At 35.7% G+C, this 27434-nt stretch overlaps 3 protein-coding genes across 4 annotated transcripts; 2 read left to right on the top strand and 1 right to left on the bottom strand.

Annotated features, from left to right (window-relative positions):
* The first annotated feature begins 1909 nt into the window (after positions 1 to 1909).
* On the top strand, positions 1910 to 7366 carry LOC105337451 (protein PIF). Of its 2 annotated transcripts, none has more exons than XM_011442177.4 (11): positions 1910 to 2065; positions 2225 to 2328; positions 3848 to 4420; positions 4547 to 4669; positions 4794 to 4994; positions 5095 to 5286; positions 5407 to 5556; positions 5817 to 6187; positions 6574 to 6667; positions 6761 to 6852; positions 7090 to 7365. In XM_011442177.4, exons 2-11 carry the CDS (start codon positions 2256 to 2258, stop codon positions 7144 to 7146), a joined length of 1926 nt encoding a protein of 641 aa, XP_011440479.3. In that variant the 5' UTR covers positions 1910 to 2065; positions 2225 to 2255; the 3' UTR covers positions 7147 to 7365. The 2 variants fall into 2 exon arrangements, with proteins under 2 accessions (XP_011440479.3, XP_065936431.1); XM_066080359.1 differs by having other exon boundaries at positions 1920 to 2065; positions 2254 to 2328; positions 7090 to 7366.
* A 458-nt stretch (positions 7367 to 7824) lies between these two features.
* Positions 7825 to 19321, top strand: LOC105337465 (uncharacterized). The gene is made up of 24 exons (XM_034480380.2): positions 7825 to 7931; positions 8122 to 8198; positions 8573 to 8830; positions 8990 to 9283; positions 9393 to 9422; positions 9557 to 10105; positions 10202 to 10225; positions 10382 to 10399; positions 10549 to 11109; positions 11214 to 11579; positions 11761 to 11895; positions 12127 to 12714; positions 12817 to 13362; positions 13461 to 13556; positions 13988 to 14281; positions 14699 to 14962; positions 15945 to 16016; positions 16408 to 16587; positions 16791 to 17039; positions 17312 to 17452; positions 18255 to 18586; positions 18682 to 18814; positions 18905 to 18993; positions 19126 to 19321. The coding sequence occupies exons 1-24, from the start codon at positions 7825 to 7827 to the stop codon at positions 19183 to 19185; spliced, it is 5463 nt and encodes a 1820-aa protein (XP_034336271.2). The 3' UTR covers positions 19186 to 19321.
* A 925-nt stretch (positions 19322 to 20246) lies between these two features.
* On the bottom strand, positions 20247 to 25967 carry LOC105337453 (asparagine-rich protein). Its single transcript, XM_066080358.1, has 9 exons — positions 25943 to 25967; positions 23390 to 23457; positions 23071 to 23220; positions 22789 to 22863; positions 22319 to 22465; positions 21347 to 21711; positions 21129 to 21219; positions 20857 to 20954; positions 20247 to 20736 (listed from the first exon to the last, which is right to left on the bottom strand). The coding sequence occupies exons 2-9, from the start codon at positions 23448 to 23450 to the stop codon at positions 20665 to 20667; spliced, it is 1059 nt and encodes a 352-aa protein (XP_065936430.1). The 5' UTR covers positions 23451 to 23457; positions 25943 to 25967; the 3' UTR covers positions 20247 to 20664.
* Positions 25968 to 27434: the final 1467 nt, after the last annotated feature.

The following is a 27434-nucleotide window of genomic DNA, read 5'->3' as shown; positions in this document are numbered from 1 at the left end:
TAGTTTTTAAATTTACATAATATTTGCAAGAGAAGAACAACTTGTAATTCATTAAAAAGAAATTAAAAATATACAACACAGGCAAGTGGCTTCAAGGGGGCCGGGCGGCTGGCCCCCATTTTTTCTTGCAGTACCTTTTTTTTTTGATTTACGTATAAAAAAAAAAATGAATTATCTAATACCCCCCACTTTTTTGTGGGTGTGTAAAAATTTGGAATGAAAATAAGGTGAAATTGAAGATATAGATATAATAACCGCCCACCCCCCCCCCCCCCCCCAAACGGATTAGGATTTTGAAGATTTTAAAGAGTTGCCTTTTTTTTTCGCTTGTCAAGATTTTTTGGATGGGTCTGTCCCCCTCCCCCCACTTTCAAAAACGATGCTACGTGCCTGCAACCCATAATAAAATTAGAATTAATAAAACTGAGAGAGAGAGAGAGAGAGAGAGAGAGAGAGAGGCGTGGGGAATTTTCCTGACGTGACTGAATATCATTCCACGTGGCCCGCCTGGGGAAACTTTAGACGGATTATACGAGATTCATTCACGTGTAAATGTGCCGTTATCTCTAAACACCGCCTTGGGTCTAAATTGAAAAATAGCAAAATTGTTTTACCATTCACTCAAATGCTGAGCGTTTGATTGCATTTAAAAGAAGTGACTTGAAATTGGGCTGGGTAAAATGTGTTGCGAGTAGGAATATGTATACAACTGTTTTCAACTTCCGTCAAGTTTTTCAAGATTAGTACAATTTAGGTTATAACTTCACATCACTTTTAATTAATGCAAGAATTTGTTTTCATATTTATCTGTTATTATGTTTCTTTATACCTTATATTTAAACATGCCACATGTATCTATTTACTTAACCAATAAAGAGAACAAGATGTTTATTTTAAGCAAATATAAAATGCATAAATATATTTGATGGATGTATATGGGGCTTTTTTTCGCTGATACATTTGAATATGGGTAAAGACTTTCCTTCGTCTAGCCGATTATATGCATACATAGTATAATATATCTGGCGCATGCATATATAAATTTGATTTTATATACATTTTTAAAACATATCAAAATATGTTGAACTGGTTCTATATACCATTCGAAATTAAAGATATCTATCTATCTATCTATCTATCTATCTGTCTGTCTGTCTGTCTGTCTGTCTATCTATCTATCTATCTATCTATCTATCTATCTATTTATCTATCTATCTATTCTGAACTTATAACAAATATTTATTATGTTGCATAGATAAAATAAACTTATGACAACATATCTAATAAGTTTTTAAAAAGATAACTATATTTTGCTACTTTATAACGTATTCTACAAGCCTTAGCGGCTAGAAAGATGGGTTCAATAGATAAATATACAAATAATTGTATTTCTGTACTATAAGTATAAATATGAACTGTGATTTTTTACTTTAAAAACTTTTTTTTTAATATCCCAAATGAAAAAAGTTAATTATATCTAGAATTCTAATATACATGTATACTACAACATGGTATAATTGATAGCTCTGCATTCTGTTGTACAGTAGCGTATGGCCTTGGCTTCGTTCATGTTTGGCCTCAACTTCAGGACATTTGATGTTTTATTTCATTCTAGAACTGAATCGACCCGTTAACGCATGATTACTCAAATTGAAAACTAATTTTATAGGTATAAATTGTACATATCTTATGTTTTGGAATGGAATAACCTTTGTAACACTAAAATGCGTTGATAAATCAATTATACAGTGTATTATATTAATAATAAGACTTCTCAAAATAGACCACTATATGTAAACTTATATACGTGTATTTGAATTGCGGTCCAGCAAGGGGCGACAAAAAGGTGGAAATCTATTTGCAAAACTACGACATTTATTGCTGTCCCGATAAGATAACGCCGATCCCCGGGGGGAACGGACTACCCATGATGGTCAGTAGAAACCGTCCACTAGTTGTGTATTGAAATTCATCGGATGAGACAGACGATACCTCCACGGGAAATTGAATTCATTTAAACTCTTCAATGATTTAATTCATCACAAATCAGATTGAACAGATTAAGGTAAATTCGCCTTTTTTTATTAAAGTTTTAAAACATCTTTTTTTTATTTTGAAAATTAACTTCGTAACTTACGTGTACAACATACTATTGATTAATCAGATTAATTTTTCAAAGTGAACAATGATGATGGCCCACATATATTTTTTAATTTTCACGCAGGGCTTAATTAAGGGAGTTTGATTTGACAGGAATGGTACACATCTCCGCGGTCCTGCTGCTGCTGAGCTCCTATCATGGAGTACTTGCTCAAAATATACCCGCATGTAAGTCGACTTCAGAAGAATGCATAGAATTTCCACAGTTTTCCGTTTTACTTTGTTTCTTTTGAAAAACTGTGCATCATAATTTGAAAGACAAAGAATATGGGCTAATAAGATGGAGCAATTTATATTAGAAAAAAAAACTTTCTTTGAAAAAAATAATTCTAAAATGATGAAAGTATGCAAATGTAAAGCAACAATTCTTACTAAAGTTAGTTAGAATATGCTCAAAAACACGAAGAAAACAGATATAGTCAAAACTGTTGTTGTTATCAAACTCTTCGTTTCTTCACAATGTCGTTGCTTCTCTGACAACCCGATCACTGAGCTACTCAAGTCACAATAACCAAGGACACAAATTTATTCACAAAAATGCGGGGTTTTTTTCAATTATTTAAAGCCATATATATGAGCTGCAGTTTTCATGTTGAAAGAAGATGGATGAATAAGGCGTGTAAACTGCCCATATGTGGATAGATAAGATACTATAAAATTAAAAAATGAACAAATCTCATAATTCTTTCTAAATTATTGAAAACAATGTATATTTACCATTAAATATGTTAAATATTTAGAATAGGTTGATTTAAATTGGCGCAGCGTGTCAAAAGCTCCAAATGGTGCCATTTTTAGAACTTCAATGCCTTTTCTTTTATAGAGTGGGTCTGGGCTCCATATTTTTGTGATAGTCTATATTAGGTTTAAAGGAAATCAAACAGATTTCAATCAACAAAAACGTGGAGAGATGACCCACTATACTTTAAAAATGTCATTTTATATCCCAAAAATTTAACGTTTTAGAGAAATACTACAAGTCCGTAAATTCGTGGTTGAAGTTGCATTTAGCATTTAACAATGAAGTATGTTATGACTGAAATGGCTCAGTGGTTAGGGCACCAGACATTAGGTAACACTATAGAGCAAGGGTTTTTAGGTTGTGGGTTCGATACAACCAAAACTTTAAAAAAAAAAAAATTTCTTATCGTTTGTTAAAATATTCAAAACTGAATAATGTTAGAAATTGTGCGTTTGTAAATATTTGTTATATGCAGAATTATCATACTAGCAGCTTTTTGTAGCAAAATAAAATTCTAAAAATACAGCTCATATTGCTTTAAAAAACACTCAAATTGTTATGCAAAATGAATTATCAAATATATATTGGGTTATTGCCGAAATTGTTTGCTGTTAAAGGCTCTTCTTTTCTTGTACTCAAACCTTGACAAATATTATTTTGAACGCAAACCCGTAAAATCTACAATCGGCATTGAATATCTAAAAAAATGACATCATTTTAAGATTTTAATAGTACTTTTTAGGGAAAAGTAAGATATGCTGTTTTGTTTTGTTTTTTTACTTACTGAGTATCACTTTTCTATGGGAACTACATTCGCACCTTAATTATTCAACAATGCCCGTTGAGTACCAACAGTACATTCAATAAGAAATAATTTTGATAAAATCTAACAGTTCACTCAAAATGAATTTGATATGCCAAACTAGTGTCTTGTTCTTTTTGCAGTGGCTTCATTCTCAGGCCAGTGTGTTGGACCAGGAGCCGTGGCGTTTGCTCTCGATGGTTCAGAAAGCATTAATACGACTAATTTCGACCAACTAAAACAGTTTGTCAAAGCAAATATAGACCAATTCGTTATTGGGGCAAATAATATTCAAATCGCCGCGTTTGTGTTCAGCCAGCAGATTGGGGATGGGTTTCCATTCAGCGGCCAAGACACAAAATATACAGTGTTTGCCAAGTTAGACGCACTGAATCTAATCAGAATGGCCACTTTCACCGACGTAGCCATCAACGAGATGATTCGACTGCTCATACAGCCCAACGTCCCCTCCCCTAAGGTGGGCGTGGTCCTAACCGACGGAGAGTCCTACGACCCTGACAAGACCCGGATAGCCGCCATCACAGCCCGTGCCATAGGTATTACGCTCATCGCAGTAGGAATCGGCGTCACGCCCGGATCCTCGGCTGCGACGGAGCTGAACGCAATAACCGGAAATCCATCACAGGTTCTACTAATTAATGGATACAACCAGTTGACGAACCTGACAAGTATACTTAGCGATTTGCTGTGTCAAGGTCAGTTTGAATTAAAATAAAGTATTTAATTCACAAACTCAAAAAAAAATTACACAAAAATATAGATATCATTTAATAAAATGCGTGCATATTTAAAAAAAAACCAAAAACTTTTGTCCTGCTTAGCAATAACGACAACCACAAGCACTACGACAACAACAACGCCTGCACCAACAACCACACCGATCCCGACAACCCAGAAACCGACATTACCTCCCCTGACAACGCAAAAACTGCAAACCGATAAAAGTAGGTCAACTGATGAAATAGCGGGATGGGAATGGAGAGGGGGTTGATATCTGCTGTTGAACTTTCCTTCCTTGATATTTAATATGCTCATCTTTCACGGTGGCTTAAACTGGCTTTATTTCAGTCACTAACCCCCTGTGTGAGGGCTGTATTATAGCTGACGGGGTGGGCTATAACAGGCACGGCTCCAGCTGCCAGCGCTTCGTGCAGTGTTACCTAGAGGATGGGACGGCGGTGGCTGTGGAGAAGAAGTGCGGGTTCGGACAGTTCTTCTCGTTATCCGACCTAACGTGTGTTCACTCTGAATTCTCGGACTGTCCGTACGGTAATAATCGTCAACAACTCCTATGATTACGAGCCCATATTCATACAATTAAAGTTATTGAACTTTGAAATGAAACTAGTTGTTTCGTTTGTTTGCTTAGATCCCTGTATTGGACAGCCAGACGGCGCAAGTTGGAATATGGTCGAAAATTGCCAGGGATACTGGACCTGTATGAACGGTCACTCCATGCCTTCGTGCTGCGGGAACCAGACAAGATATGTCTCAGGGACCGGATGTACAGCCGACACGACGTGTATTGAGGCGTGTCCACCCAAAACCTCAGTTTTACCATGTATGTCTAGGCATTCAGTCCTAACTCAACTTCCAATTAGTGTGTACTCGTATCTGAAATCAAAGTTTTTGTTTCCCATTTGCATATACGTATATGTATACCTAATGTTTTTGTTTGCAGTTAACTGTGAAACCCAGGCCGATGCTGACCCTAGCTACTACCTCCAAAATGTGAGCGGAAGTCTGCTGCGGCGGCGCTGTGCTCCTGGAACTCACTATGACAGCGGATCATGTGGTTGTTCCATACTTATCACTGTAGCACCATCAACAGGTACATACCCCTCGTCGTAAAACTCTTAGGAAAACATTGATAAGTTTTAATTCATTTTTTTGTAACATAGTTTATGATTCTCTTCTGGTTTATTCTGATTTACTGTCATGTTGTAAATTTCGAATTTGCCAGGTGGCAGTAAAAAGAAAGTTTGTTGTCATGTTGTAAATTTTGTATTTACTGCCACCCGGTAAATTCAGAATTTGCAACATAATATTACTGATAGTTTGTCGTTTATGTGGATATTTCTTGCTTTGTAGCGTGTTCCCCCATGCTGTATCACTCTTTGTCGGACCAGTACTTCTACGACGCCCACAACATCATACCCGTGGGAATGGCGAACGTTGCCGTCTCTACCGGCTCTCTGGCTTTTGGCGGGAACGGCGAGGTCAACATTTGGCGCTTGGCCAACTATGACTTTCAGAACGTGCTGGTCGTTAGGTTTGAGTTGACGGTAGGGACGTCGGCCAGCCCTAGAACGGAACAGGTTCTGGTGAATTGTCTCCACTCTAACGGGGTAATGGTGCCAGCATCTGTCGACATTCAAGTCATCAAGACACAGACGGCTGCCCAGTTAGTGTACACGATCAGAGCGGGTGGACAGTCAAAGACACTGACGTCAGCAATCACGGTACCGTAATCAGCTACTGTACATGTAGTCGATGCACCTTGATAGACGCTGAATTATCGATATAGTCAATGTGAATATTTTTGGAGGTCTTCCGAATCCTTTATTCATGGGGTTTTGAATGAGGATATTAATATAAAATAATTTTTTCCCCAGGATTTACGTTATAATACGATAACACTGAGGTGTGATTATCTTCCAAATCCCTGTTTTTCTTGGGTTTGTGGGGCCTTGGGGTTGATGAGGAGGGGGGGGGGGGCTGATGAATGAGGATGATAGTATTCCCTTGACTTACGCGATGATATGATGAAATTGAAGAATTAAAAAGGTCCGTTTTAGCCGTATTTGTTTGAATTATTATTAAAAAATGTGTTTTGATTTCCTTGCAGCCTGGCGTTGCTACAGAGGTTGTGTACGCCTATGATGGGGCAGTGTTTGCAGTGTACTCGGGTTCTGGGACCGAATCTTCAACCGCTCTCAAGGGTTAGAACATTTCTCAGTGAATGAAGCTATATATTTTCCAGAATTTAATTACAATATTTCTATAACAATATTGTGTTGTTGTTGTTTAAATAGGAAATGTAGAGAGACGACAAAGTGGCTTTCTTCTGGGAAGACCCGCGGATATTTCGAGTTCTATTAATAGACTGTCGGGAATCATAGCAAAAGTAAGAGCATATGTATTCAATTTACATGTTTACTAAATATATAATACTTTTTATGATCTATATAAAGTCTTTTTTTTTACATATTCTTACCATAATTTCATTTTTCGAGAGTTCAAGCTATCAATATATTCAGAGATATTTTTACACAACGTATAGCGATTCATTTCATAACGTTCCAATCAAAGTTTGACTATATACACAGAACTGTTTTTATATCATGTTCTCTCCTTTTAATAGTTTGAGGTCTACAGCTGTATTAGTGACTACATCAAAAACCTGCTGGTTTCGATGTGATTTCTTGTGAATATGTCACCTTCCATTTGATTGGCCACAGTAAAACTTCATCTGTGATTGGATAACAAAGAAAAAAATGCCACGTGATTGTGATTTTGTATGACAAGACTGAATAATATTTATAGTTATATTTATTGAACAAAATGTTAATTTTTTAATAAAGTTTCTATGCCATCAAAACCAGTTGTTTGTCTAATGTGTTTCTGTCAAATACCGCTTTTCTCATTTTGAATAAATAAATATCAATATATTTTTGGTGTTCATATTTTGTCCAAAGATCAAGTTAATGAGCAATAAATAGTTTCCAAATGGAATGAACTGTTTTTGCACCAATTAATACAACACACTCTTTTGCTTTTTCCTTAACTTGAATGCAGCATGAATTTCATACAATACTTATAATGATTAGAAATAAAATACATTTATATAGACAAATATGCGTTATAAAATTATCACGGTGAATTAATACACATGCATGTACATGTAAATTGAAACACCCTAAATTCTTAAGTTTTTTTAAAAGTAGATCTGAAAAAGATTCTAACTGATAAAAACTTAAAATCGTGATCTGGTCACCATTCTTGTCCCCATCCACATGTACATTTCCGCATGATAATGAATCAGATAATTTTAATGAGTTGCCGAGAACGACGCAGTAGCTACATCTGTGTTTCGTTGATGGTGTCCGAGCTTTGGGGGTTACGGTTAACCAGAACCGTTCATAAAGGATACAGCACAGGGAGAGCTCAGAGGGATGTCTGCAATATAACGCTGTCAACAGAAAGGTAAAGGAATGTAGAATTTCTTAACTCTTGAATAAACTTGAAATAAACTTTTACTATGTTCTTGCTTTGAAGATGATATGATATATTCCAGTTAAGTAATTCATATCGTTCTTTATTTTACGGTACAGAGTGATTTTTAAAACAAAAATTAATAATGTAAACTGTTGCTTGATTTTTGTTCTTTTGCTAGATTTACCATGCAGTTTCAGGGGCTTCCTTTGACGTTTCTCAGTATTTTATTTCTTCAAGTGCAGTCTAATTTAGCAGGTATGGGTGCATGTAAACACATAAATATAACATTTACAACTGTATTTGAACTGTTTTAGCTCTAGAGACGTATAGAGTCCCATCACAGTTGTCAATCCATATCTGAAACGTATTTTCAGTTTGGTAAATACCGGTAATTAAACAAAGAGTAATTATGAATACATTAAGTGTGTTAAAAGTTCGTCTGTTTTGTTTGTTTTTGACAAAGTATATTAAAGCTTGTAAAGTAAAATTGTGTTATACATGTACATGTATTTGCTATGGTTAGTTTTAATTTAATGAGATACCCAATTGTATATTTATTTTCACAAGTAGGAAAACATAATTAAATTATCACAACAAATCATTCTTATTTATCTCGCTAACTACTTCAGAGACTGTCTGCAATGGACGGGTGAATCTGGTCGTTGCCATGGACTCTTCCTCTAGTCTGACATCCATACAGTTCCTTCAAATTAAAAACTTCACAGCGAAAGGACTACTGAAGAGGTTCACCCAAACAAACAGCATCGCCACCGTGTCGTTCGCGGATAATGTGGAAATCGTCACAGACTTTGGGGAATTGAACAGCGATAAAATCATGATGTATAACTCCAATAGAGACTACCACACCAGGATTGACTTTGCTATAGGTATACAATTGTAAATGATCACAGACATGTGTGACACATTTCATTTAACAACAAACCTGGCTTGGTATTAAATTGCTTCTGATATAGAAATAACGTGATTTTTATCATTAAGCTTAAAAAACGCATTTAGGAAAAATACACAAAATTCATATATTACAGGAAACATGACAGATATGATGTCCAGTAGTTCTATACTTGATCAGAGTGTTCCGAAGGTCGCCTTAATTTTGACCGATGGAAAAAGCACGAGTGGTATCGAACTTCTTCATCAGTCTGCAATGTATGCCGACAGAAACAATGTGTATGTGATGGCCATCGGGGTGGGCGAGGAAGTGAACCTGTCCCCCACGGAACTTGATAACATGACCCACGGGATAAACGAGCACCAACAAATCATTCCCTACCGGGATCTCACAAAGTCTGTGGACCAGGTGGTCGAACAGATCTGTTATCGTAAGTTCTTCAAAATATACTTGGAAAATTGAACTCAGGAGTGTGGAGAGAAGCAGTAAATATGATGTTGATTCATATTGAATTTAAAGAAAACCTATTTTTGTTTCAGTTTCACAGAACGGGCCTCTAAGAACTGGAGGTAAATACCTACTAGTAACTGTATCAAAACCCATTTCATGAAGAAATGTTTGGGTCAATATCACATAAGTTGACAGTATTTATTTTCGTTAGTTTGCCTTTAAAAATAATTGACCGCTTTCATCTTTATTACAGCCATACGAGGACGCTACCTATTAACAATCGTTTTTGACGTCACGATTCAGAGCCTCGATTTGACAAAACAACTAATAGCCAAACTTTTGGAATACATCCAGTATGAAAATCCTTCGGTAAATCTGATTATAGCCAGTGTAACTGACGGACCAAACTCCATTGGACGTTTTGACGAAGCTTCAAGTCAGCTTGAAGTGCTGAAGTTCATAGAACACATGACGACATCGTCTCATCAATATTTTGACGCTGTAGCGGCTTACGACAAAGTTGAAAGTGACTTTCTGTATGCGCCTAGTGATTCCTCCAACATCGCATTGTTTATTACTGATAAACCTATTCAGACCGACGATTTCACTTATACACAGAACTACTTTAAGACGAAGTCGGAATCAAACAGCGTAGATGTGCTCTTTGTTGGGGTGGGGTCCGTGGTGAGCCCTGACTCGTCCCTCGCTTTGTCTGGTTTTAGAGTAGCTCACAGAATCATCGCGTCCAACACCTCAGTACTGACAAGCGGACTCAACAATATAATCAGAGCAATCGGAACAGGTAATATTAAAATTTAAATTACATTTATTTACATACTCCTTTGCAATTATTTTAAGAAAATTTGCAATGTTTAAAGTGAATTTTCTTTTCATTCAGAAGTCCTCAAATACCCAGTGCCAGGTATGTTACAATTCATGTGTATTAATTTGTTCTAGAAGAATGAAGAGAAATATATATTATTCAAAGTACAAAATAAAATTAAGAAAGGAAACAATAATTAGGAATGAAAAAGTAATAACAATTGCAAGACCAAATAAATTTATCATTTCTTTGCAGTAAATGTATCACATGAAGGTAAGAGACGTAATTTATTGTTATTCATTGCATTAACTAAACATATATATATATATATATATATATATATCCTGGGCTTACTCTGAACGAATGAATACCCACTTACCAACTTCTTCCAATTTCAAAGGCTTTCATTGTTTTACATTCAGCATTCCATGGTCCAGCGGAGATTTTGATCGGATATAGTAACTGTCCACACATGTTCAACATCGAGAAATTCAACAGATATAATAAATTTCTGGAGAATGTGGTCAGAAACATCCACATGGGACCCGACAACGTTCAGCTGACCTTAGCAACTTATTGCACTGGTATTAACTATGTCACCAGCATTAAGGATTACGTCATAACATTTCACGTGCCGTTTGGTCTACAACGAGGAGGCGTGATTACACAACTGCAGTGGACAACCGAAAACGTCATCAGGGAAGTGTTGGATGTTTATGATGAAGTAGAGTCTGACGTAAAGATAGCAATCGTTATCATTTCTGATCCTTTCATGGAAGAAGATTTGACTGGACTTTTAAAAGAGGCGGACGACGAAAACATTTTGATTATGCCTCTTGCATTGTACCATGATAATGCCACAAAGGAAGGAATAGAGGAGAAAGTTAATAAAATGTCTACAGCTATTCCACCTTTATTCGTGTCTTGGACTGACCTAAGATCTAATGGGGTAGTGCAAACAATGAATATATTGGGAAAATACTGTAAGTAATTTTTCTGAGACATTTTGAAAAATTTATTTGTCACGGGTTTCCAAATACATTATAAGCATGTTATTTTCCTTTTTGTCTTTTTTTTTCCTTTACAGTAACTGGAAACAGAAACGACATCCTCATTTCAGCATCCAGTATGAATTTGAATGACGACTTGTTAAAAAATAACTTGAAACTCTATGTTAGGGAGCTACAAAATGTCAACAACCGAGAGACGTCCTCCACACTCGAACAGAAAATGATCACAGATATTCAATTTTACAGCAGAAACATGCTTAATGACAATGTGCGAAACATGCATGCGGGACTTCATGGTATTTTGATGAGTTTTTTGTTCTCAGAGGACCCAACAGAAAACAGAATTGGTTTTGTGATTTCAAGGGGATCTTCCTCTAGTCCCAGTCTTACACTATCCACCGCCCGCCTTTTACAAGACGCAAATATCCAAATGTTTGCTTTAGGTACGGAAAGTATATGAATTTGTATGAGCAACACTTTTTCAAAATGTCTTTATTTTGGTTTTTTCCTTTCTCTGGTATATGAAATAATATGCAGAGTCTGTCCAATGGTACATATATAGAATGAATTGCTCCTTCTCTTGTGTTTGTCGACCTTACGGTGTTAGTTCATGTATTCCGACAGGTTATGGGGTAGATGGAACTAGAGACAGGGAACTCTCCTTGATAACTGGAGATGAAGCACGTATAACAAAGCTTACATCAGCATCTGACATTATTGGAGCAATGAACTCTGTTAAAAACATGATGGAGTCTGTCAGTAAGACTACGTTTACTTTTCTTAGTTTACTTTACTCTGTCCCATGACGTTTATTCGAAACATTTTTTAAAATTATTTCACAATCATAAGTATCTCAAGATTCAAACAATATTTATTCACTAGAATGAAAATATTACCAACATTTAACATGGGACAGAGTAAAATATCAATAACACAACTATAGTCCCTTTTTATAATATAATGACATAACTGGATGATGATTGTTTTCAGATTTGGACACGGATAAAGCGACGCATATTTCCGTTGCTCTTGATACTTCTTTGAATGTCACGGATACAGACGTAAAGAATCTGAAAGTAATGATTAACATGTTCATCAAGCTGTGGTCTAATGGCAAAAACCTGTACTTGACATTTGGACAGTTTAACAGACACTACTACCCTGAGTTTATCCGCCAGGCCATTAGCGACACCACGCATACAGAGATGATGCAGCGGGTTTATAGCTTTGAACGTCAGAGTCCACGTGACAGTTCCCACCAAGTTTCACGAACCCAACAAGCTCTTCCTCTCCACATGACAATCAGAAGCCTGCATCAGACAATGAAGGCTTTGGGTTCCCCGGGCAGCTCGCAAGTGGTGGTCATGATGTTTGACAAGGAACCTGTAGACATCCTGTTAACGGATATTGCAATCAGAGAGGCTCGTACTGATAACGTGCATTTTGTAACGATTCCAATTGGAATTGACTCATACCCGGATACTTTCACATACACCCTTCCATTGTACTCACTTGGTGACGTGAGCTCTAACGCTATGGGAACCCTAAACGTTACTTTGCAGTCTGTTTTACCACAAGGTACATGTAATTTTTGTTACTTCGACCTTTTAACATTATAGTCTGTTTGTTCCAGTATGATGTTTGGGTAATTATCTGAAATTTACACATTCAAATTTGTAGGTCAACTGGATGTGATATTTGCTTTGGATGCTGATTCTCTTATTTCCAATGAAGTCATGAATTGGATGAAAGTGGCCACACAATTTCTGACGTCTGGGATGTCGTCGCGCTTTTCCAAATACGGCGTTTTCACATTTTCTGATCAAATTAAAGAAGTTGTTGATTATTCCGATTATCAGAGTGGAAATCTGGTTTCGTATTTGAAAAGTATATCTGGTTTTGCCAGGCATCCGTCAATTCAACCGAAACCAAGCGTGGTGATAAACAAGCTGCATAGTCTGATTGACACCTCCATGTCCACAGCTGCAAAGATAGGTCTTATTCTGATTGATGACGACACGGATAATGACAAAGACTTGCAGTCGTTTTCAACTGAGGCTTGGGAGAAGGGCCTAAATCTGATCTCTATTGGAGTCGGTAAACACGTGGACCAGCAAGAGGTCACATCAATCGCCAGGTTCCAGAGCGACCATTACCTGCAACTCCGAGACTGGGACACTTTGAACACGGACGGGTTTTCGTGGGCAATACAAACGTTCCAGAAATGTTAGTTTTGTTTAACATGAATCGATGTTTTAATATCTCATGACGGTTGACATTCTTGGTAACATCAATCGTGTCTTTTGTTTTGTTTTTGGTTTTAGTGGAGCCGTTACATCTGTACGTTAAAGAGACTGTACCACCAGTAACTACCCCGTCCACCACGCCCTCTGTACCAGATACCACGGTCGTTCTGGAAGGTAACTCTTTAAAAACATTACAATTATTTGTTCTGGAGGGTAACTCTCCAAACAAAATAATTTTGTTATATGCAAATTATTTGTTCCAATACTTACCCGGTCGACTTATCACTAGTGCTTTCGAACATTGGCATATACGTTCATTTTTTGCTGGATATAATCATGTTCAGAACCATGAGACCAAAAAGTGTAGGTTATTCCTTCGAGAAGAGGTCAAGTTGTATGATACTCCAAAGTGACTTGAAAAAAAAAACCATTTTGATATGTCGTGATATTTTTAGACGATGCTATATTAGAAGGCCATGTACCAATAGCGCTGGAAATTTTTCAAACCCAAATCACAGAATGATTATTTTAAATACAAATTTAACCCTTGTTATATTAAATTGTCTAATTTCTTACAAAAGATAACTAAGATTAAATTAACACAGAATGCAGTGGTGTTGTTGATATTGCTTTTGCCATGGATGCCTCCGGTAGCCTTACAACGCAAATGTTCAACGCAATCAAACTGACTGTTGCAAACACAATCGCCAACATGAAACTTTCTAACAATGACGTAAGAGTACGAGGCATCGTGACGTTTGATGACACCGTACAGGAAGTTGCAGAAGATATCAATGATAAGGTACTGCTGAGGGAACTAATATTTGGAGCTGTTCACACGAAAGGAATGACAAAAATAGATCTGGCCATCACAAGACTAACGGAGTACCTTCTCTTAGGTTTATTACACTTTACTTAATTCATCGATATATATTCATCGATATATTCTTTTTACAAAAGTAAATGCTTGTTCCATAGTGTTTTTAATTGAGGGTTTTTTGTGTGAAGTTGTTCTCAAATGCCGACTTTTGGTATTGTTTTTGCAATCACTGTTATTTCTTTTGAAAACCGATCTGAATTTACGTTAAAGGTTTAAGGTTTTGCGTTAAGAAAAAGTTGTAGCAAAACCATCAAACTTATATTGGAAAGTATTGAAAGTTATTTTTTTGGTTTTACTTATAATCGGACACCCTTAATAAATTGTCTTCAATGAAAATGACGTAATCAATGTTTATGTTTCAAGTTATTCTGAACGGTCATAACCCATATTTTTTACAACTATCACATTAACTGAAATTACAATTTACTTATATCAGAACCAAAACGAAATGCAAGGCGAATAGGTGTTGTCATAACAGACGGAAAGTCGATGAAACCTCAAAAAACCCGCGAAGCCGCTGCAGCAGCAGTGCGCAACAACGTCACAATGGTTGCTATGGGGATCGGAGGACCGACTGATATTTCATATACCGAACTTATGGATGTAGCAAACAATGTTACTGACAACTTCCTATGGCTAAAGACCCTACAGTCGTTCTTAGAGAACGGGACAAAAGTGTTGCATGAAAGAATATGCAGTGGTAAGACCCATGTTACTACTGAATTATTCTTTACATACTCTACCCAAAGATATTTATGGAACACATTTACCTAAATTATTCGATATTTATCTATACCTCAGAATTCAAGGGATGTTCATTGAATAGTCTACGGAATTTTGCACTGCAACAGTCATGAAAGTAACCTTGGTAACCTTGAAAAATTGTGCGAGGTTTTCCGAGTGACTTCCGAACAGAGAAAAAATTGTCAGCATTTACCATTATAAACTAGGTTTATCGACTTTTGACTATATAGTTTACGAACCGCAAACTAAAGTTACTGATTCGTTAACTATATTAATTTAGATTCGTAAAAACATGTTTAAAGGTTGTAAACTATAGTTTACGAATGCTAATATCCGTTTTTCGCAAATGATTTTTTTATGTGTTAGAAATGTACGTAGATATAATGAAATATAGATTAACGTCGCTGATTATAGTTTTCTGTCCGTAATGTATAGTTTATAGTCGATAAACCTAGTTTCTCGACTGTGAAACTATACATGTTCTGTATACATGTTCAGCATCAATATTATGGTACAGACTATGGTAAATTTTTGTCGGAAAAATTGATATATGTATGCTCTGACTGTCTGTCTGTCTCTCTGTCTGTCTCTCTCTTATATATATATATATATATATATATATATATATATATATATATATATATATATATATATATATATATATATATATATATATATATATATAAACTTAAATAAATGAAAACACGAAGATCGAGTAAAACATAAGCGCTTTCATTTTCTTCAGATGTTTTACAATACTTTCATTTATTTATATTTTATATATATTTCACCGACCACTGAGATTTTTCTTGGAGATATATATATATATATATATATATATATATATATATATATATATATATATATATATATATATATATATATATATATAGCTGTAATGGCATAGTGTACAGTATGTGTTATTGTTATTTGAACAGTAACTAAGGGCCAGGACTTGATCACCACAACAGCGCCCCCTGTCGTCACAAAAGACCCTAACAGCCCAGAAGGTGACATTTAGTTGAGTTACAATACTTCAGCCTTATTGTCTAGCTTTCAGAAAATATTCAAACGCTGAAGACTACGACATTTTACCGAGCTAGTTTTGAACGTTGACATTTCAGATTATTTTAAGCCAATGACCTTCTGCACTACGTGATTATTAAGAATTTGAATAACTTTTTACTGATCTCTTTCATTTACTTTTTGAGGACAATTCACGAAGTCGAAGAACCATTTCACTTAAACACACCCAACATTGTCAAGGATTTCTCTATGTGTACTTCTAAATTGTACTTAATTTTGGCAGTGCGACAAACCTGAATAAAACAAGAATAATTGTATTCGGAAGCAAGGTATTATATTGGTAATTTGTAATCCTATATCAATTTACGTTTATAGAACTATGTGCAAGGTGCAGTTGTATCGGGAGAGTGACGGTTTCAGACCCCTCCGACTGTAGCATATATCATGTCTGCCAGGATTCCAAGTATGTGGCCACTGAGTACTGCGACCCTGATAAGTTTTGGGACACTGTTTCACAGTCCTGTCAGCTCCCCATGTTTGCCAATTGCGCATATGGTATGTTATCATACCAAAAATAAGCAAAATATTTTATTAATGTTTCTAGAGAAAAACTATGGAATCGCAGATAAATTGAATATATAAAGGGAAAAACTTGAGAAAACTTAAAGCCTCGTAAGAACAGAATTCATCCATATTTTAAAGATATACCTAGTATCCAAGTATTTCCTAATTTTGTCTATGATGCAACCTTTGGTCAGATTCTTGCCACCTCCGACCCGACGGTTATAACTACACGACCCTCCGCCTGTTGGACGAGAAGCGTTGCGACCAGTTCTACACGTGTCTGAACGGCCGCACCAAGAAGCTGTGTACCTGTGGGGAGAGGCTGGCTGATGACGTCATGATCCACCGGAAGTACGATCCGCTGTCTGACCACTGCGTGGACGATCTTGATGGAGAATGCTTCACAATCATAGACAACAGGCATCAGAAAATCACAACTCCTGGTAAATAGGCCCACAGTGTTATCATTCAGCAGAATTTGTTTATATATATTCATTTTTTTCTTCAGCCGCCCCCCCCCCCTCAAAAATACACTGAACGAATCTTGACCTTTTTTAGAAAACAATGTTCTTTTTTAGGATTAACATATAAATTAAATGATTTACTGCTTTTAAAAGGAACAAGCTTTTAAGAATAATTCCTTTGATGTTTTTAAAAGCAAAAATATTTACGAAAATAGTTTGAATAAGAGCTGTTAATTTTGATTGGCCTCTAGAGACCTGGGTTTGCTATCTGAGAGCGACATCATCCAAGTACAGTTTCATCAACCTTAAAACCAACGCAGTGCAGAAGTGTCCGGAGAACCTTGTGTACAGCTCCGATAAATGTAGTTGTGTGGAAGAGAGTTCTCCTCGAGGTAATTCGGAGAAAATGGGGTATAGGTGTAAAGGGTCTGTGATCATCCCCAAGATTTAATCTGACATCTTTATAAATCATTTTTTCTAGCAGTGCAAACTTATAGAGTCAATTCTGCAAAACAGCTTTATTCTTCATGAATTGGAAAATTTCTGGACAATTAATCATTATCTAACCTTTAATGAAATGAATTTTTTGAATGCATTAATGTTTAAATCTATTTTATATCGGTTAAACGTTGTCTGGTCATTTGAGCCCTATCATATTACTGACAATAATTATTTCTGACAACTAAAAGTTTTTGGGTTTTTTTTAACTGTCACTCATTTACAGTTATGTCAGCTCTATCATACTTTTTTTTTTAAATGATACTGAAAATAAAATATTATTCTATAGATAGATGACAGATTTTTCCTTTTATTGCTCTTGTACCAAGAGATATTTAAAAATTAATTCATTAATAAGTTCGTCAATCATTGGATATAATACAATTCATAAAATTAATTTGCTTCGTGAAGAACAATGTGTTTAACAATCATTATTTTAATTCACGTGTGTCAGATACAAATAGAATAGAGAGAAGGGAAGATTAAGCTTCCATTATTTGCTATTTGAGTTTTAATCCCCATTAATTAAGATCTAAATATTTCACTGCATTTTATTTTTTTTTTGAAAGTTTGCTTTATATACTCCATTACTATTTTTCGTTCATTAGCGATATCACAAAGTGACATCGAATTTCATGACTGTGTCTTGTATCCAGAGTCTTGTGTTTTCAAAATATTGACTTGTTTCATTTTTAGTAGACATATGCCTAGCTAATGTGGACTTGCAATTCAATGAGCGGTCCATGCAGTTTTGGAACGTGACTCTTTCTGATGGCCAGGGAGTATTCGATGGGAAATCCGTGGTCTCCATCAAGCGACTTGCCGGCCATTACGCGCATGACTTTGCAGTTCGAGTTTCACTTAAAACTGACTCGGAGCAAGACATGACATTGTTTGAAAATGCAAACTGCCAAGAAACAAACCTGCCAAGTATTAAAGTGTATGTGAAAAGGGCGCTGCGATCCATGGCAATCATCGCACAGATCAAAACCGCTCACGGCTTTGTTAAATTTCAACTGCAGTCCACGGTAAGTTAGAGGTTGAACTCTCCTTTCCGTAGATTAAGAATATGTCTGAAGTATGCCCTTTTTTTACTTGTCCTGTCTATGTTCTGTACATCCAGGCCCTGTTCCGTGGCTATCAGACCACTCTCACATTGGCAGCCAAGGCCCATAAAGTGGCCATGTGGACCGCCTATCGTGTCGCTGGCACTGACCCAGAAACGCGCGAGACAGACATCACCTTAGACTTGCCAGGTAGTCTTTATAGATATTCTAAAATTTAATGTCAGAACCAAAGAAACTTCACAACCAAAGTTAAATGATGTCATATTGTATTTGCAATAGCTGAACAACACCTTCATTGTGATTCCCCTTTGAGCCTGGGGAGTGGAGGAGACCCAAGCTTACGTCCATTTAAAGGAACAATAGATTTTGTAAGTAGATAGTTACTGATTCGTTTTCGTATGCACAATTTGTCAGTTTCTAATCAAGTTATATCTGTCTGGCCTATTCGCTTCAGCAACTTTTATTTTAATCTATCATGTCTTTTTGGGTTCATATTTCAGTTCCAATGGTACTACAGCTGTTTACCAGAGGATGTGGCGGACTATTTCAACCGCGCATAAACAACGTCTTTTCGCCTGCATCACCATACTAATCAACCTGGCAAAGATCTCGCGGAAACGCCCAGATTATTTGGCGCATAAGCTTCAGTGAAATTTAATAAATATGACAATGTTTTAAATAAATTATTTTGCATTTTCATATGTTCTCTTTGAAAGCATGTCTAACCCAAGATGATAAGTTGATGGTTAGCTGTTTCGTGTTGCACAGGTTGGAACAGGGTGATGCTAATTGACGAATCTTTAGCAATTGTAAGCAGAATGTAAACCTCTGTGGTCTGGTCCTGTTCTTAGTACAACATCGCACCTTTCATGAAGGGCAATAGAAGCGATAAATAATCAGTGTATATTGCTAGACAGGTATTTATACAGGAATTCGGTGTCAGCTCTTGTAGGTCTGTGAAGTTAACACCAAACACAAATGTACAATAGATTTATGAAGACGTGTAACCTCGATTCTCTTTATAAATAGCATTTTATTTCGAAATGTGTTTTAAAACTTAAGTTAGATAGGTGGAATGAATTAAATGGCTATCAGGAAATGAGTTTTTAACTCTCTGGATTAGGTACACGTGTTATTTAAGATAATGAAGGGATTAATAACTTTGTAGAAGAGAACACTTTAATTACGAAGCCCATCAACATTATTTCCAATATTCTTTCGGTGATGAAGCCCTGCTTCTTTTCGAACGCCAAGCAGTTAAGGTGCAGAAATCTTTGATGAATAATTAATACCATTTTTGTTAACTGGAATTTTTGTTGAATTTGTCAAGTTTCGTTCTTTTATCTACATTTGAATCGTTTGTTTGAAATAAAAGGCTGTTTTTCTTCCTCAAAATTAAAAAGCTATAATATCATATCATTGCAAGTAAAAACGTTTGAAGTTATTAATATAATTCATTACTCTTGATGTTGATGTTTAAAAAGTTGAATACATAAATGTAAACGTTTATTTATAAAACGCATCAATTTGTTCCTGATTATTGATGTGTAGAATGTCAAATGAAATAATATCACTTCAACTGTTGCAAATAATATTAAAAGAAATATTAAAAGAAAACAAGTAAAAAATATCATTTTTAATGGGGAAAATGGCGATAAATATAATTATCTGAAATCAAATGAGGTATCATCAGCAAACAGTTATATTTACAATTAAATAATAACAGAATAAAACAGCTACAACAAAGAACTGATAAACTGAACTGGTGCATCTATTATAAACAACACATACGAACAAACAGACATGTAATGTACCTGAGTATCTCACAAACTCGCTGCCATGACAACACACAACAGCTTATTTTCGGTTCCAATGAATCAGTACTGGGCATGCAGTATAAACATTAGAAAAATCGAACGCGGTATTCTATAAATAAATATAGTTCATCCACGTGACGATATGGGAATTCCTTGGAGAACTTCTATTGGATAAACTAGGTCAGCTGACGATCACACGGGGGAAAGATCCGTCAACGACCGTTAGACCGGATTTCTGTCCACAAATAACTCCGGGCTAGGAACTTCCGGTAGAACACACTTATAAAACTTCAGCTGAAACGGAAAAATAGCAATTAAAGTGCGACAAAAAACCAAACTGTCATGTACTAGGACGAAGAGCCGTGTTTAAAATCTAGATTTATTTTTCAAAGGCGAAATATTGTTTAAACTTACGTCATCAATATATCCAACGTATGCTCGCTTTGACCCGCCAGGTCCATTTCTCGGACATTGTCCTATATAGATTCCTTCTGAGCGACTCTCTATATTACCTTTAAATCAAGAATGCTTGATTTACAATCTATTTAATATTAAGTATTAGTAGACTTTTGAAGGTTATAATGCATATTAATAAAAATTAAACGGCATTTCGAGACATTTACTTCAAAACAAAATCTGACAACCAGAAAACAATCTAGCAGCCACAATATATGGTAATGAAGTACCTCGAACTTGTACAGTGGCCTCTCGGTCGTTCACTTTTCCATTGAAATATTTCCCATCATACGTGACTGTTACATTTTTCCAGCTTTTCGTCTGTAATTAAAAACGCCGAATGTTTATCTAATAGTGTGACATATTGAACATATACAAAAATACTTCATCCGATTTATATTAAAACTGAAGAATATTTTAATTTGTCTTTGAACAGAACAATTCTTACAGGATAGGGGACAGCTATTTCCCGCATTTCAGAGCCCTTGGTTTTTATTCGGAACACGACTTCTTTGGTGGCGCTCCTGAGCATGACCTCAATGGATCCCATGCCCCTCCTCCCAGCAATGGAGTGCTGACAGTTAGCAAACAGAGTTTGTTCTCTGTCCCCGCCGTCCCACTCGAAGAACCGGAACTTGACGGTCATTTTATGCCCGAGCCATGAGAACATGGGAATGTTTAGCTGGGCTTGCTTGTTGAACTGGCCAGCATCCACCACCGATTCTACGCCCTCGTTCCGTACGTAAACTTGCATGTTGGAAGAATCAGCAATCGGCTTGGAATTAAAATCTAATGCAAAACTAGGTCTGCATACTGAAAAGAAAAGGTATATTACAGCAAATGAGCATGGGTCTTTCAAGGGAGAAAAGAGACAATAGTTATTAAAAAGACGTTTTGATTTATATTACTGAGTAGTTTTTTATCTCTTTTAAGCTATACACTCTATTATCATAATGTCATTTCACCAAAGCAAGCAGCAAACTTCTGTGAAGTGCGTGTATTTCTTACAAAGCATGCAAGAATAACCACATTCCCAATTAACAACGAAAAAGTAATTTATAAGAGTCGATAAAAGAGTTGGATGGTCATTGCTGTTTAAGGAATATTCAAACCTCCGGGTAAAGAAGAACCTTTTATAAATATGCAGTGAGTATACACTTTACGTTCCTGATATATCAATGTTTAAAGTTATAACTTTTCTTAGTTTATGTCGAGAAATTTTAAATGATATTTTTCCTGATGAATTAAAAAAGGCACTTGTAATAGCATATATTAAACCATTGACCACCCAGTCTCTTCATGTCGAAAAAGTCACAGGAGAGTAAGACAGGAGCAACACTACAGGTTATGAGTACAGCTCCACCAAGTTACGCCCATTCCTTCCTCTATGGCGGAAGTGACGACATATCACGTGACTTACTTGAGGTAGATATGGGCGCTCTGTCTATACACATGCATTCCTCCTCATTATACAGCGTGCCATAGGCACAAGGACGGGGCTTCCAAGAAGACGAGTGCATGAACTCGAGGTAAAAATGTCGGTCTACGTGAGGCTTAAACAAGCAGGCTGCAAAAATAATTGAAGAAAGGTCAACTTACCTGTCTGATCACCCTGGTGGTCCGTAACAATAATCCAGCAGTTGTGAAGACAAACGGTGAAAATCTTTTACTTGTTTCATTGAATTCAGGCGAAGCAATATTTGTGAAAAGCAAAGGTGTATATGTGGGTTCTATATATGTGTAAAAGCTTTGTGCAGCTTATAGGCGAAGTGGCAATGCTTTTGACAGTCGTGGAACTATATATTTTCTCATATGTAAGGAAGCGTAAAATCTATTCTAAGTGGAAGATTCTTGGTAAAAAAAAAATATTTTCTTATTTTTTATACTCACGAGGTCTTGTTGTAGGGACGAGTGGGTCTACTGAAATTCGTGTTGTCCGTCTCATTGGTGGAACAGTGGGTCTCACTAAAAGCAGTAACATACTGGCAATGACCACAAAGATATCAATCACTATAACTGACAAGTGTAAATCGGTCACCATCACATGTAAAATGCACATTATAACAATAATCATTGAAAGGGTTGCATATTACCAAAAAGCATACACTATTTAATTTTCTGGGCAGTGAATTTTTTATATTTAATAATCATAAAACATAGAACTGCACTTACTGGTATAGTCCATATCGTTGACACAGACACACGCCTGTTGGTCGAAAACGGTTCCATTAGCACAATCAAAAACCTTTGATTGTCCAGTCGTAACCACCTGGACTGTGAACTGGTTCCTGGTCCCTGGTACAGATTCCAGCACACAACCAACTGTTCAAAGAAGAAAAGGCATTTATCAGCAACTACCATAGAAAATCCTAGTCAAACTAAATCGTTTCTGTAAAAATAGGTAGTGTTTACAAAAACTTTCATAGTGAATTTCGTCAACCATTGCACTGAAGTTTCCATTTTATTCAGGAAGAAAGCCAGTCGTACTCACTTGTTCGCGAGTCTACTGCTCCGATAAAGAGGGACCCAACCACTACAGCCAAAACATACATTCTTGATCTGTTGGATAACAAAATAAAACCTAGACTGTTAGTATCCGAGATCCAATGCTCTTTTTGCTCGCTAGTCGCGGAGAATTTAAGTTGAGCTACACAGATTTCTCCCCTGTTGCTTCCTGATTTGTACCCTGTCTGTCTGTCAGTCTGTCAGAGCTGGCATATTTTTAAAACATTCTGACACTGAGCATCTGTCAACCGTTCGATGTGCACTTGTACTTGAAAGTCTTATTAACCACATCATTCTTACTTTTAATTTCCGTTATTAATTTTACGTTATTAATCCTTTCAATGACATTTTTTTGTCTGTGATTGAATATGTGGGTTACCAGTCTAGATTTTTCATGGCATTCCAATCTTTAAAAAAATAGCTCATCTATATGCATTAATCATATAGAAATTGATTTCTGCTTCCTTCTTAAATTTTTTTAAACTCCAACGTGCATATATTTCATACATTGGTCGATATGGATCGGTTATCTGAAATACGTTCATTCGCATCATAAGAAGCAGATTACACCTCTCTGAAAAAGTTTTCTGCATAAATGATTTATTTTTTAAATATTTGATACATAAACATTTACCTATCACCATGTGAATTAAACGAATGGTGTACACTGATCAACTGAATTAAATTCTCTTAATTGATTGCAAATCAATCAAAGGAAATACAGGTCAATGAATTAAATAACCAAAGGAGAGAGCGGGCTTGCCTTTGTGAACAGTATATATTTAGGCCATAAAACCGTCAAAAGTGATAATATTCCTGTCAAGCATACGTTTAATGAACAATTAATGGCTGTCTCAAAGATCAAACTAAAAATAAACATATAAATGTACTTCTCATTACCCTGGGGGAATATGTGTGAATATTTCGCTTGTATATGGACGGCGACCATGATTTGCGGTAACTGTTGGTTATATGATTAAATGTACTGGACACATTCGTAGAATATAAGAATTATATTTGTGTTTGAGGAAAATGCACCGGTGAAGAATACGTTAGAATGCACGTGCACATTAATTTTAAATTTGTATAAGGATTGAGAAATGATGCGTTTAATTGAGAAGGAAAACGCAGTTACATGTATTTAGATTGAATGTTTGTTTTTAGTTTCCCTAGTAACATAGTCTATCTCGATCAAAAAATTTGATGGCAGAAGCGTATCTACCTTCTTATGTACATGTATTGAGTTTGAAAGCAGGTTATATTTTTCTTTAATCGTAATTTTTATTTGTTAAGTTTCTCTTTAATTCACATTCCAGGCATAAATTAATTTGTGTTGGGATTACCAAAGTTATGCTGAACTTAATGTTCCTATATTGCGCTAATCTCCGAGAAATTAATCTATTTACAGGCATAGCCTTACATACATATACTGCACGTATTACAGATTGTATATGTAAACATGCCGTAAACATGACAATACAGGGACAAGCAGTTTATGTTTATTGCACATTAATTAGCGTACATTTCTGTTTGTGACAAGCAATTCACGTACAAAAAGCTCATAATGACTTTTTACCATCATTAACTGCAAAACAATATTTCTTGTTCAGTGAATTTCCATTTTAGCTAAATTAATTAATATCTAATTAGAGAACACCTGTTATTGTGTGTTTGAACAGCTGATTTTCTTTCAAGATTAACGACAATTTTGACAGCATGAATATATTTTGAGCTCTATGGTTTTTCTGTCATGCTCACAAAATTTGGTCTTTTTGTTTGAGCTTTTTATCATGTTCGGATAAAATACATAGAAACCTTACGTAAAAAGAATACCATGTCCTGATTGTTGTAAAACTTCATAAACTATAGTGAAATGAAAACACTCTTTATTGCTTGCTAAATCTTATAAACTCCAACGCAAAGGTTTTGATTATCTTACAAACCATTTCATGGTCATTTACGTGTAGCTTTTGCAAAACTGATCATGCAAAAATTAATCCAAATTTGTATTTTCTTAATTACTCTAATAAGACACCATGTCTCATCACACATTACATCCCTTCGGGTTTCATTACAACAACAATCAAACGACAATAAAAAAGCAAGCAATTGAATTTTTCAGATTACTAAGCAGTAAGTGCGAGCAAAAATAATCATCTAGATTTGACGGAATGAAAACTTCCATTTTTTATGCAAAAATCATTGTGTCAAAAAGGGTTACCTTCAAATAGGTCTATTATCCCTCTTCCTAATTTAGATAAAAATTGAAGAAGACTGAATCAAATGGACCGTACAATTTTCCAATCAAGAATGCACGGGCACCTGTTCACAGCATGCGTCCGTGTCTCAGTAAGGCATGTTGAGCTCTGAGAATGGTTCGTCACGTATAGCGCACACAGATGACAATAAATAACTCGCCGTCACATTCATACAACTTCTACAGTATATACAAAAATACTGAAGCAACCTCGGTGAATGTCATGGCTAATAAGAGCGAACAGAGACCGGGCGAGTGGATCGAGCATCTTATATAACATACCGTATGACAGGGCCCGAACACGAATGACCGAAATCCCACCTTGTTCATACGTCGCCTAATTACTGGAGACCACGACCCGACTCTGCATATTTCCCCCTCGTTTTTCGTCTCCAGGTCATTTCCTTTAATTATCATATTGACCATAGATCTCACATTATTTCAGGCATGATTTCAGCTTATTCACGCAGTTCAGACGTAGGTATCGAAACCACAAATATTGACCCTTTGTCAACAAAACATGTAAACATATAAACAATGTGAACTAGCAGAGAAGCGGGTCCACGTCCAACAAAATAAAATGCATTTGTCTTTTTCAAAAGTGCACAAGACAAATGGTTTGCATAACAGTAAAAGCGTTTATGAAAAGATAACGGCAGCTTTCTTCTTCATAAAATGTAAAACCCTGATTACCTTCATTAATTAAAACGCCTTAGTTGTGGATTGCGTAATTTACATGCAAATTATATGCAAGAAAAGGCAATTTCATTTTGTTTTGATTTTTTTTTTCATACATCTGAAATTTAAAAAAGAGTTGTGAGAAATGGTGTTTTAGTTTAATGGAGGTTACACGAAGGCTATTAAGTCTACCTAATTTTGCTCGTCAAGAATATTTGATGTAGTGTTAGAAACGTACAACAATTTAATTATCAAGACAACCTCTTTTTTGTATAATCGTGGATTAAATTCCGTTTCATAAACTGTTAAATACGCAGCACACCGGCTGTTGGTCGTGTGTAATGTAGTTGTGATCGCTACGGACAAACTTTACAACTTATCAGAATCTTCAATGTTTTAGTTTGAATTTTTTTTTTTGGGGGGGGGGGTGTAAAGGTTGTTAAAAAAGTGAATAATTTTCTGTTGTGACTTGTGACAAGTTGATTTGATGTTAATTGTTATACTGAGGTGGTCACTAAAAAAAGGCGGTGGGAAGTGGTCTTTTTTGAAAATGTTTTGTGAAAAGAGAAGTAAAAGAGAAATCGCCAGAATGTGAAAGAAATATTGATACCGGACACAAGTTATACTTGAATCAGTGTAGTCGAGTAAAAGTATGGCTTTAATAGTTGAACAATTATACAAATAGTTGAGTGATCGTTGATTTATTTCCCTTTAATTTTATGTTCCTTTTTCTCTAACAAAATACAACAATATGTCTAAAAATAAGAAATATTTGAAATTCACAAATATATGTTAAAAAATTATTTGATTTTAAAAATCTTTAAGAAATTATTCAACTTATATTTTACTTAAGAACTCTTTCTTCTCGTGATGATAAAACATATTGATTCTTATTAATTAACGCTAAGCTTTGGCTGCACGCTATTCAAATCACAACCATGCGCGATGTGTAGTTTATCATTGTAGCTACTCTACTTTGGTGGGTTTTATGAAAACTGGTAAACAAGTTTTTTCAAATTGCCATAATCTTCCGTTACAACAAATTAAAATATATGATTAATAATTCCCTTTGAACTACATTCTGATATTAAATGTA

This window comes from Magallana gigas, chromosome 3 (genome assembly GCF_963853765.1).
Source record: "Magallana gigas chromosome 3, xbMagGiga1.1, whole genome shotgun sequence".
Taxonomy (NCBI): domain Eukaryota; kingdom Metazoa; phylum Mollusca; class Bivalvia; order Ostreida; family Ostreidae; genus Magallana; species Magallana gigas.
Note: the sequence above shows the minus strand (reverse complement) of the source record. Positions and strands in the feature narration are given on the sequence as shown.